This window comes from Triturus cristatus, chromosome 5_2, assembly GCF_964204655.1.
Source record: "Triturus cristatus chromosome 5_2, aTriCri1.1, whole genome shotgun sequence".
In the NCBI taxonomy this organism is placed as follows: Eukaryota; Metazoa; Chordata; class Amphibia; order Caudata; family Salamandridae; genus Triturus; species Triturus cristatus.
In genome coordinates, this window is record NC_140588.1 from 697,878,645 (window position 1) to 697,891,083 (window position 12,439).

Genomic DNA, 12,439 nt, shown 5'->3' on the forward strand with positions numbered 1-12,439 from the left:
AGCACTGGGAGTGGTCAGCACTATCACGTCATTCGTTCTCGGATTGCAGGAAACATCTAATTAACAAAGTTTCCAAAGATTAGAGAGTTAAGTGCATCGGAAGAGTTGTGGTTATTCTAAATTCCACACATATACACAGATATTCGAACCTACATGCACAGACTGCATAAACGTATATATTGGGCCGCTTATGCACAAACAAACACTGTCACATAAACCCCAAACGAAATGCAGGTAGATTCAGGAAGTCGAAGTGACAACTTATTGAAATGGGAGTGTAGACGCCGAGTATGCGTTTGTTGTCTCTGGAGTATATTTTAAGACCCCGTTACACTCGTACTGTTATTAGAACGTGTGGGATAGGGGTCACCCGACTGTGTTTATGTAAATCCCCTATAAAACATTAGTAACATCACATGCCATAGGGTGTCTTCTTGGCAGTAGGGAGTCTCTGAGGGCAGGGGGGTGGTGGGTGGACGGCACGTGCCTCACAAGTCTATTTCAGCGGGTCCTTGCCAGATCCGGTCACTCGACCCCCAAGGTCCGGAGAAGAGATACTACATCTGCCAAGGGACAGACCGTCCCCACCCCCGCGGACCCCCTCCGCCGAGAGGCGTGGAGAAGAAACACCCCCACAGCACCGACAGATGATTGGGACTGCAAGGCTCATGTTCGAGTGACCTCTGCTTCGAAAAGTCCCCTGTCAGCTCAGCGAGTTCCTGGCAAGGAAGGAAGGAAGAAACCAAGGAGGGGGGCAGGGGGGGAGAGATGGTTGGGAGGGGGGGCAGAGAAGAGGGAAGGGGGGCTTAGCAAATGGAAGGGGGAGGGAGGACAAAAAGACGGTGCTGAAAGAAGAGGGACAGGGGGAAGCGGAGAGCGAGGTGAGATGTAGCACAGTGAGATAAGTGAGGGTTGAAGAGAAGACCGGAGAGAGCTGCTTGATGTTAGCCTCCGGACGCAGCTCAGAGGGCCACGGGGTGGGGAGAGCACCTGCAGCCAGGAACAGGGGAGAGAGAAGGGGTGCCCAGGACCTTGTTAGACTACTGGATTAATGGCTTCAGCTTTGTGGTCGCCGGCCAGAAGGAGCGTGGTATGCAAGGCAAATGGGCACCGCTCTGCCTGCTAAGCATGGGAGGTGTGAATGATGATAGCAGCCCCTTTGAAGCTTGTTTACTGAGAGGTAATAAATGAAGATGCGTAGGAGCCAGGAGGGAGGAGCAGACAGGCGAGCCAGATGGTCGCTGCAGGGAAGGATGCCTGCTTTGATAAGTTTTCAAAGTGCTGCTGAAGACTGGCGGTTCGCGCGTGCATGATCGCGCGAACGCAAGCGCTATGCCAGCCAGCAGTACTTTGAAAACTCACATACAAAATGTCTCTCCGAGCCAGCGCATGCGCTGGGCTCAGCGAGACCTAAAAATGGAGTACGGCGAGGGAGAAAGAGACACACTCTCAGTTGTTTGAGAACCTGGATTTGAAAATTATGGCACAACATCTTTGCCCATGGTTCAAGGGACTGCAATTCTCCACCTAGGGGGAAATAGCAAACGTCAGTGAAGAGACAACACACTAAAGTGATATGAACATAGTTATCACTGGAATGGGATTTGGAGCACGTGTAGACAGACTATAACAAGCTTTCCCCGGAAGCCTGCTCAGATGCTGTAAGCCGTCAGAAGAAGCAACACCACTGCTCACCAAGAAGGAGAGAGCCTGCAGTAGAGACAACACTAAAAAGCATTGAATATTGGCAAATCACAGGAACAATAGGGTCTAGGGAACCAAGATAACCGAGAAAGAGGGGGAAAAACTATTTTGAGGGAATGCATAGGCCGAGTGCACATTAAAGTGTAAGCAAAGTATTTGTAACAAACACTGTTATCAGACAGCTTGCTGCTGTGCATTGAAGCTTTTTGTACCATCTCTGACTCTATTGATCCAGAAGGGCAGTAGCGGCTGCTACCAGGCCCGGGTGGTTGGGTGCTCTCCTTTCCACATGGTGAGCGCTGCGGCCATTTAGTGACGCGCACACTGTACCTGTTGCTATTTGCATGTCATTGAACCTATACACACGCTGTTTATTTGGGAACTAGTACTCACCACTATTTCTGCCTGCTTGGACAGTGACAGGCACACCACATTTTGGCATCACTATTTCTGCCTGCATGGACAGTGACAGGCACACCACATCTTGGCATCACTATTTCTGCCTGCATGAACAGTGAAAGGCACACAAGATTTTGGCACAGTAATTGAACCTTCTTCAATAAGCAACCCTTATTGCCTGCTACATGGTGACAGGCACACCTTGTTAAAACAGTTTCCACAGTTTCTCTCTATCCACAGGATATTTCCACATCTTCAGGCAATTTTTAGTATATTTATCATTGTGCCAGTTTGCTGATTTGCTCAAGGTTTTACAAATTTTACTATTACTATGCAGCATTCATTGGTTCCTCCGTGAGTCTTTTCTCCTAGTCCAACAACTCCTGAGTTGGATTGAGAACATTGGGAAGAACCTTTAGAAGCCTATTTGCATGCTTTGGAGGGTGAATCCTTCACCCACAAAAATAAATGTTCTATTCATCGCCACTGCTTAGGTTCTGATGGTCGAAAGATTCTAAATCATATTCGCAGAGAGTTTGTATTGTCTATTGATGGGGAAGCAAAGGGCGATGAAGTAATTGATGTGAATGCAGCGGCTATTAAATCCTTGGATGCAAGATTCAAAGCGAGGAAAACATTTATTATAGAGAGGCACAAGTTTTACAGAAGGGCACACATTTCAGGAATCGACTGCCGGTTATGTTGGCGCTTTAAGAATTTTAGCAATTTCGTGTCAATACAAAGATTTTGTTTTTATGTGTGTGGGCTTAACGTGATTTAAATAATCAAATATGGATTGATCAGCACCCACTTACCAATATCACAGAGATGGTATCCCCTCTGAAGAGGGGGCAGCATATTTACTCTGCCTGATATGACTTCAGCGCATCATCAAGCGCATCATCTAGGCACCTAACTTCCTTCAGAACCCTGGAGGGGTTGTTTTGTTTCAAGCATATGTCATTCGGATTGGCATTGCCTAGAAGGAGTTATTGCTCTCCATGACGATGGTTTTAGTATTTGTCAAGGTCCAGGATCGACATGATGAGAGAGTGCGGCAAGTCTTGTCCATTTTAAGAGAGAAGGGGGTGACGTTGTGTGAACAAATGCAAATTCAGTTCTCTCATCATTGATTACTTGGGTTACAAATTGTCAGCTAATGGCGTAGAACCCAAGTGCAAATTGGTGGATGCTATTGCCAATTTCAAACCTCCTGAAAATAAAGATCAGTTACGATCCTTTTTAGGTTTGATTGAATTCTACACCAGATTAATTCCCAGGTGTGCAGAAAAAACGTTCAACATGTGGAATTTACTTAAAAAGAGTGTTCGATTTGTATGGTGTGGGAGATGCAACCAAGAATTTGAGTGCATTAAAAAGGAAGTTATGCTTGCAATACCCTTGAAATCACTTGATACTCAGGACAAAAGCATCATTATGACCGATGCCAGTCAGATGGGTCTCAGTTCTGTATTAATGCAATGCAGGGACGGCAAGGATGAAGTTGTAGCTTTTGCATCTAGAGCTTGAAGGGAGTGGAGTCATCTTATTCAGTTATTGAGAGAGAGGCATTAGCATGTTGGTGGGGTATTATACATTTTAAAATGGATTTGTGGGGCACACATTTCACTGTGAGAGTTGACCATAAACCTCTGATTCAACTTTTTTCTACCAAAGGCATGGAACGTGACACACCTAGAATTGCGACAATACAGACTTCAGCAATATTATTATGATGATGTGGAGTACGTACATGGAGCTAAAAATGTGTTGACGGATTGCATGTCTCGCCTTCATAGTCAAATCAAATGATGAAGATATGGATGAAGTCGGAGTGGAAGCAGAATTGGTGTGTGTGATTGAACAACATTGTCATGGGGCTATATTTGAGTGTGAGTGGGTCGCGGCGTGTGCATTGGATGAGCAATTGAAGGAAGCAAGGGAGGCCATTCTTCTAGGTTGTTCACAATGGAGATCTGATGGGGTGAAAAGTGATGTGTATAAGCACGTTTTTGAAGAATTGTCCACAGTTAATGGTCTGTTGTTTCGGTCAAATGTGCTAGCGGTGCCGGAGGGAATGAGAAGTAAGGTTATGGAATTAGCTCATGAGGGACACAAAGGCATGCGAGCAATGAAGAGAATGATACAGGAAAACTTTTGGTGGCCTGGATTGGACAGATGCGTGGAGCATTATGTAAGGGATTGCATTAATTGTGCTAGCAGTGATAAATCCTAGTTTTCTGTTCCTAGTCCTGTGGAAGCTATAGAGGTACCATCTAAGGCTTGGAGCAAATTGGCCATTGATATTATTGGTCCCGTTGTTTTGACAGATAAAGTGTTGGAGTATGGAATTGTAGTGATGGATTTTTTCAGCCTTTGGCCGGAGGCCAAAGTTGTGAAATCTCTTAATACTTCTAAGATCATTGAGTTTCTGGATTCCCTTTTTTGATGAGGAAGGTATAACTGAGCAGATTCTGTCAGAGAATGGTTGTCAGTTTACATCTTCACAATTCTTTGAGTTTTTAGGTTTTTGGGGAATCAGGCATACCAGAACTTATTTATACCACCCAAGGAGTAACGGTCTAGTTAAAAGGTTCAATAGAGTCTTCAAGGACAATTTTCAGTTATCTAGAACGAATAGATGGAATTGTAAGATGGAGTTAAGGAAGTTATTGTGGGCTGTTCACACCACTCCCAACTCAGAGACAGGTGTGTCACCTTTAGTATTGTTGAGAGTCAGGGTTGCAGCACATGATGAGACAGTGGATGGGAGAGTTTTCCATTTCCAAAGATAAGCTGGACGACGTTGGTAGAAAGAGAAAACTAGCTCAGGAAACATATGCCAGGAACCACAAACGTATGTCAAAGGTGACTGTTGGGGATTTGGTGAGAATTAGAATTCCCAGAGTCATACCCAGAGGTGTGTCTAAATTCTCTGCACTGAAGAAAGTGGTGGTAGTAGGGAAGAGTGTTGAGAAATTGGAAGATGGCAAGTGGTGGAATAAAGATAGGCTTGCCATAGCTCATGATGTTGGCAGGGAAAGGGTTGGAAGTGGTAGTTGGATGTCTGCCCAGAGTAGTAATGAGAGGTGTTGCTGGGCTGCTGAAGGCAAAGTGCCTAGGAGGGTGCCCAACAGGAGAAGGAATCCTCTGAAACAATTGCAGGATTTTATTCTTGATTGATTCTATAATGTGTTTTCACCCTGTCTGTACTTACGGTAGCAATATGTGTATTGTATTATGTTGCTACCTTATGCCGGTATTTAAATCTGTTTATGAGCAGAGGACGAATGTATTGGGTTCTTGCATTCCTTCTGGAATGTAAGGGTTGTCATGGGTATGGAATGCGGGGTTTGAAGAGGGTCGGTTGGAGACAGGAGGGTTAGCCGGGGCTGGGTGTTGTCCTGCTGTGAGCTGTATATTCAATAAAGGAAATAACTTACTTTGTTGTGCGTCCTTTTACAGTCTTGCGCACTTCAGGGGTGAAAACCACTCCTCTACCTACTTCACCAGCCCCGCCCAGCCTGAGAGCCTCTGACGTATTTAGGAAAAATAAAATATTAAGAACAATTGTTATTAGCATTTTCCCTTTTTTCAGTAGGTTGACGCTCCTCCGCCTTAGCAGAAGTGCTACCACTAAGGCTAGTCCTTATGTGGCAAGTGCAGCATAATTGAGCTGCCTGACTCTAGGGGTGTTAGCCCTTATTATTTGAGTTCTTATTTTCCATTGGCATCTTCTGCACCTTCTTCAAGTGTGAAGTCTTCAAGGTCTTCTATGGCCTACCATATCTTGTGAAATGACAATGCATTACAATTGCAAAAAAGGATTATAAAATTGCTTCATTTATTTTTTATATTCCTTTACAGGGCCAGTGGGCTTTCGGGCAAACAATATTCGAATGACTAAAGGAATGTTCACCTCCATAGGTATGTTTTTACTTCAGCCCTTATGCTTAATGGATTAACTGCTTAAAGAGAGCAGTGATTGAGCCGTAGGTCTTATGAAACCTACTAGTGTTCTGGAGAGATCTATGAACATTAAGAGTATCTGGGAATGGCTGATAGAATGCTACACCTTCACTGAGTCATGTAGCTGTGTTGTGAATACTGTCCAGGCCATAGCTAAGTAAAAAAAACTGTTTTTACCTTAAACTTTCCATTAACAAGTCAACAAACAACTGGTGGCCCAGCTCAATGGAAAACAATAAAGGCTGTGACACACATATATATATACACAAATCAGGCATTGCAAATGTGTTTAGGGGGATCAAACTACTTTCATATTAACCAATGTGACATATTTCTAATCTAGACATTGAACAAATCTCTACTGACCATTTCCAAACAAATACAAGAAAATAACCAGTCTGGAAATCACCGAACTTTACAAAAAAGCAGCCAGATTAAGAAAGCGCTTCTCTGCAATTCTAATGATCAAAGGTGGTATACAAATAATGATAGTATAACTGACGCTTAGTAAGGCTCTTGCATTGTGTGCAAAAGTTGTATGCATTTTCACAAAGTCCAACTATTTTCCCACTTTCACATAGAAAGATAGCATTGGCTTTAAACAGCACATGTCCATGCAGCAGGTTGCACAGTCGTGGGTTATTAGTTCACGTGGAGTCAAAGCCGAAATATCTAACTTTTAGGAAGATTGCAGGAACACCAACTTTGTTTTGCAAGAGGACATTACGGGGCATATTTACAAGCCCCTATCGCCACCACAACACCACTTTTATAGATGTTGTGGTGGCGATACGGGCTTTGCCTTATTTACAAAACAGTGTAAAGCCACTTATGGACTATACGGTGTGCACCCAACCCACAACTTGGTCATGGAGAATTATAATATCTGTATCCCCTTCTGACCAGGATGTTTATGTATTGTTTTGGGGTTGCTTGCCAGTTTGATTGGTGTGAGTGAGTGTGAATGTGATTTTGCCTCTGAGTTTAGAGAGGATGGTTTTTATTATAGGGGTCCAATGACGGGTATGTATTTGATTGTGCGCATAAAGTTATAAAAACTGTTTCTTTAAAAAGGAAAATAAACTGTAAAAAAAGGAAAAAGAAATGTGATAAAAAATTGTTTTATAAACATGGATGTCTTTTAAAAGTAAAAAATATATTTTTTCAAAGTTTGAGATTATTAATTTATTAAAAAGAATAAAGGAAATGTGATTGCTTTCGGTATGTTTCACAAAAATGGATATGTAACCCATTGATTTATTCTAGAAAGTAAAGAAATAGAGGTCCAGAGGGAGACACTTTATTCTTGGTGTTTTTTTGTATCCCCCCTTTTTTCCCTGACCTATAGTTTTGCCTAGAGGGGGTCCTTTTTCTAGAAGACATTCCACCGCAACACCCATTCATTTTGATGCTGGCCCAAATTTACAAGAGTGGCGTAAATATGGGGCAGCGGCAAAATTAAGACCAGGGAAAATTACCCTGGTGAAACACGGAGAAATGTTTTGATTGTTTATGTGCAGGAGGGTGTCCATTTCTGCAGCTAAACAATAATTTTAAAAAAATTACGTTGTGCAACTTTCATGTGTGCTGAATTAAGCAGCATAAAAAGAAGTTTCGAATGGCCATTTCAGATTTGTTATGTGCAGGACGGGACACCTTCCTGCACTTAAACAATCTTCCCCTGCAAAGCAGACACACTTGCACTATGGTGCAAAGGTGCCTGCGTTGGCGCTAGGCAGCTAAATTTAGTGCCATTGCAGGGGGAAATGGAGGGCGGACCCATATTCTTTGAAAAATGGCGCAGCCCTGCGTTTCTAAAGTGATGAAAGCATGTCATAAGCCTTCTTGGCTTAACAAAACACTTCACCACTTTCCTTGTAAATATGCACCAGCGTTTCCTAGCTGCTTGCCAGTAGTTCCTATCTATGATCCCTTTTCACATCTAATCTTTCCTGGTGCTGAGGAGGTCAGGAGTACAAAGATGAGTGTCAGTTCACACAATGCATTCAGGGAAGGAGGGACTATGTGCTCCAAGACTGCCAGACCACATCTCTTTCTGAATTGCTTCTGTACAAAACGTCCCTTTTGAGACAGGAACCTTTGCTTAGACAGTTGCAGTGGCCTCACAGTCGTGGGCTCCGAGAGAAAATGTTGATTGATCATTGATAGGAGCAATGGGGCAAGTTTTGAGGGAGGTTTGGAGAGAATTATTGAGATACGTTGAAGAAACCATAAGCTGTCATGTTGTCTTTTTATAGTGAAACTGACTTTGAGATCGTGTTTGCCAAAAAGCATGTCTCTGGATTAGTAACCAAGTGGCTTTGATGGAAAAGCTTGGGTGAAGAGAGCATGGAAATTTTTGTTTGATTTGCGTAGTGATCATGACCAATCAGGGACTGTATACCTTTTAGATTTCCCTTCTTAACCCCATGCAGTGGAAACATACGGGAAGAAAATACTTTCCAACTTCTGTATTGAAGGATTACAATGTGGCTGCCAGGGCTTTGTAGAGAAAATTCTGCCTTCAGCACTTTTAATTACTGGAACTTGTGGGTTGCTTTGATAGCTAATGATGCTAGCCTTTTGCTGATTCCAAAGGAAAAAGGGATGTGGGCCCTAGCAAAAAAGCATACTTGCCCCTGTGGAACATTTCATTGGTGGCTAGAGAATAGAGAAAATGTATGGTGAAGAATGAAAAAGTTGTAGAATCCTGTCAGAAACCCAGTGGGTTAGGTGCACATTGGCATCTCCTCGCCCTGCTTTATCTAGAATGTCTCCCCTGTGACTGGGGAGTCCTGCTGAAAGGAGGCTGTTGCAGAACAATCCTAGGACCAAGTTGCCGTAGAACTTAATTGGAGTTGATGAGACTCTGTGCAACCTGCAAGGGTGGATCACTGTTTCTCTAAAAAAAAATCTGAAACCTAGAAATTAAGTTGCAGAACTTTTACCAAAAAAACCAGGCCGGGTGCCAAACCTAATAGATAAAATAAATTCCCTGCCAGTTTCGTGTGATTGTTTTTTCACATTCTAAGCATTTTACAGTGAGGTCTAAGGATACAGAGAGATTGGTTAGCAGACATGTCTGGCCTTGTGTTGCCGTTTTTGCCACAGATTTCAGGCTTGCCCCACAGAAGGTATTTCTGATTCAAAGAAAAAGTTTACCTGGCTCTATTACACTATATTCTGCTGCAAAGAGTTCCTAAACTTCCCAGCGGTGCTGGAAGTAGGGGTGCTGGGGCGCTGCACCGCCCCCAAAATCAACTTGTTGGAGTTCCTAAAGTGAATGAGCAATAAAGATGCCTTTAAAGTTTGGTTTTATCTTGCTACATTTGCTGTGCTTTCAAAGACAAGTCAAATGTTTAGTTAATTAGTCTGACATAGTTTTGCTTATTTATTTCACATGATATTGTTGTTTACTTTTTTTTCTCTGACTGCAAAGTGAGAGGATTTTGTACCTGGATGCAAGCCCACAAGCTCCTCTCGGTAGACGCACACTGGCATAATAAAGCATCTATCTGGAACAACAACAGTATCTGCATTGGGTGGACCATGGTTAATTTGGGCCCCTGGCATGCAGCAGACATCCAAACTCTTACACATCTACTCTCCTACGGTGTGCTCGAACCCTTCTCAGCACTGCAGGAAGAATTTGGCCTACGATTTAATCAACAGTGGTGTTACATGCAGCTACATCATTGCCTGACAAACAAACTTGGCCCACAACCCTGGTCCATCACCCATTCCCCAGCGCTCACGTACCTTAGCACCTGGGGCCAGTTTAAGGGTGTGATGTCTGGATTCTACAATCTCCTGAGTTGACACCTCTGTTCCCAACCACAGATGGCAAGCCTCAGGGCGACCTGGCAGGCTCGTCTACAAGTGGGGTATTAGGAGGACTGGGCGGAGATCCTGGAGGGCTTGCGCTGGGGAATTTTGGAAGCCCGGATGAAGATAAGCCTTTTTAGGGTTCTCCAGGGCTGGTATTGGACACCGATGCAGCTCCAGGTCGCCGGACTATTGCCCCACTCTTCCTGCTGGCAGTGCAATCACGTGCCATGTGACATCGTCCACATATTACTGGAATGCCCCACCAGCCACCTCTTTTGGAGTGTGGTAGGATCCTTAATATGGGAGTCCATGGACGTACCCACACCACTCTCGGGTCCACTGATCCTTGTCCATGACCTGGCGGACCTCACCCAGCTGATGCACTGTACTCGCAGATTACTCACCACCACCCTCAGAGCAGCCAAGATCAGCATCTTGCAACTTTGGCTTTCCCCACAATTGCAGACGCACGAGGAATGACTTGCGGCCATGTACAAAACTGCCTTCTATGAGAAGATAATCTATAACCCGATGGAGATAGCCAACCTGTTTCCTCTTATATTGTTCCCCTTCCTGTGGGAGGACTGACCCTTCTCCTCTGTTACCATATCTCTTTCCCCTCTCCCTCTCCACCCCCATTCCCCGAACCTTGCCTATTGTTTTACCCTCATGATGCCGCCTGCGGGCACCACCAGTTCATGCCACCTTTCCGTACCCCGATTCCCGCTCCCCTCTCTTCTCTGTCTCATTCCTCTTTCTCTTTTCTTTTCTTTCCGTTCCTCTCATTCTCTTAACTCCTTTGGAGGCTGCTCTTCTCTCACCCACCCCCACCCCTATCCAGGCCACCAGCATATTATTGGAACGGTTGTCCCCCCGTTTAGCTATATTAAATATGCATGTATCACTATTAACGGCTGTATCTCTCTATTTTGTCCACGATGGATGAACATGACATTACTACCGTTGTATTCCTTGGAATGAAAATAATTACAACAAAGAAGAACCTGCAAATTCACTAAATTAACTTGATCTCTTGATGAATTTTTTAAGTTTTAAGAAGAAATAGCACCAAAACGTGCCAATGATAGTCAATGGTTACAGTAGACAGAGACCAAGGTGCAAATTGAGACTGACTGCAATGAAGCATGAGTTAAATAAACCAACCAGGTTTGTCCTGGTCAAATATTTCTCCTTCTGACTTACTCCATGAAGACCCGATCCCCCACAGCAGAACACTTTTAAAGCCCCCAGGACCTCGGGAGATGCACTTAGAGAGTCACAGGGTGTCAGGCAGAGGCCAACAGCAGGGTCCAGTCCAAGTCCAGTTGCCATTGGTCAGCCGGGCATTTGCGTGACAGGCCTTTTGTAGCTTGTAGTATCCCTCTAGCTTGAACAGGAGGTCAGCCTTATGACCTTCGGGTCAGCATATTCGTCCTGCGTACAAGAGGGAGCAGAGCTGCTCCTTCAGAGCTTTTTTCAGGTCATAGACATCAGGTCCACTCCTCTTCAGGTGTATTGCAGGTCAAGAGAATGTTCTAAAGTAATTGTCTGGAGATGCCACATTTATGCTTGGCACCAGCTTCTGGATGGGAATTACTCCTGGGCATGCACTAACCAATGGGGTAAAAGTTGCTGGGCCCAACCCTACCCACTTTGGCATTTTCAAGATGGTGAAAGTCTTCAGTCACACTGACCTCGGGCTATGCTGGCTGGTGGTGTGTGTGGGGAGTGTACTATGGTAATATGTGACCACCTACATCTAACACTAAAATCCAGTGTGAGTCAGCCACTGTATCCATAATAACCCAGAGACAGAAGTCTAGTAGGACAAAAGCAGGGTCCTTCAGCAACAATACAGGAGATATACAAAAATTGTCTTGGCATCCTATTCTCTCCTTTCAATTGTTATGTGTGGCTCAGCGGACACGTCAAGCAAGATTCCACTCAGTGCTGTCAAAAGGAGGCCAACAGCCCCACCCTGCATGTTCTGCCAAGCTAAGAGGAGTCATCTCTGCCCATTTAGATCAACCTATTTTATGCTTCTTGGAGGCATTTCACACATATTCACTCCTATATAAAGGCTAATCACTGGCTCAAATATGGCAGAGGAATATGGTAGGTAGTCTTCTGCCAGTTTAGGCAGGTAATGTGTGCCTTTCTATTTCCTTAATATTTATTAAAAATCCAACTTCACCAGTGAATTGAATTCTTAATAACTATTAGATATGTATTTTTTTTAACTATTTTTCTATCTAGTACCATTCCGGGGATACAGTACTATAATCTGTATTTTGTTTCTCTACATAGGGCAGATAGGCCTGACACTGTGACAATAGCTTTTGGGTGCTGGTTACTGTAAGGACATTCTAACATTAACTTTTTATATGCCCTACTTTTAAGTACCAGACACCCTGTGTTGTGGGCCACAAGGGTGACCTGTTAATATTTTAAAGGGAGGTTTTGACAGGTGGTCAAATTGCAGTTTGCAGAATGCCACAGTCAGGCTACAATGGTAGGCCAGAAGCCGTGTTTGCCCTGC

The 12,439-nt window shown here is 44.0% G+C and overlaps 1 protein-coding gene across 2 annotated transcripts in view; it reads left to right on the plus strand.

The window, feature by feature from the left end:
- The window catches only part of LOC146829142 (xaa-Pro aminopeptidase 2-like), a 565,756-nt gene that overhangs the window by 492,193 nt on the left and 61,124 nt on the right, over window positions 1-12,439 (plus strand). For both annotated transcript variants that reach the window (XM_085607766.1, XM_085607767.1), the window contains one exon: window positions 5,971-6,030. In XM_085607766.1, the coding sequence (XP_085463892.1) occupies window positions 5,971-6,030 (60 nt within the window). The remainder of the gene's footprint in view (window positions 1-5,970; window positions 6,031-12,439) is intronic.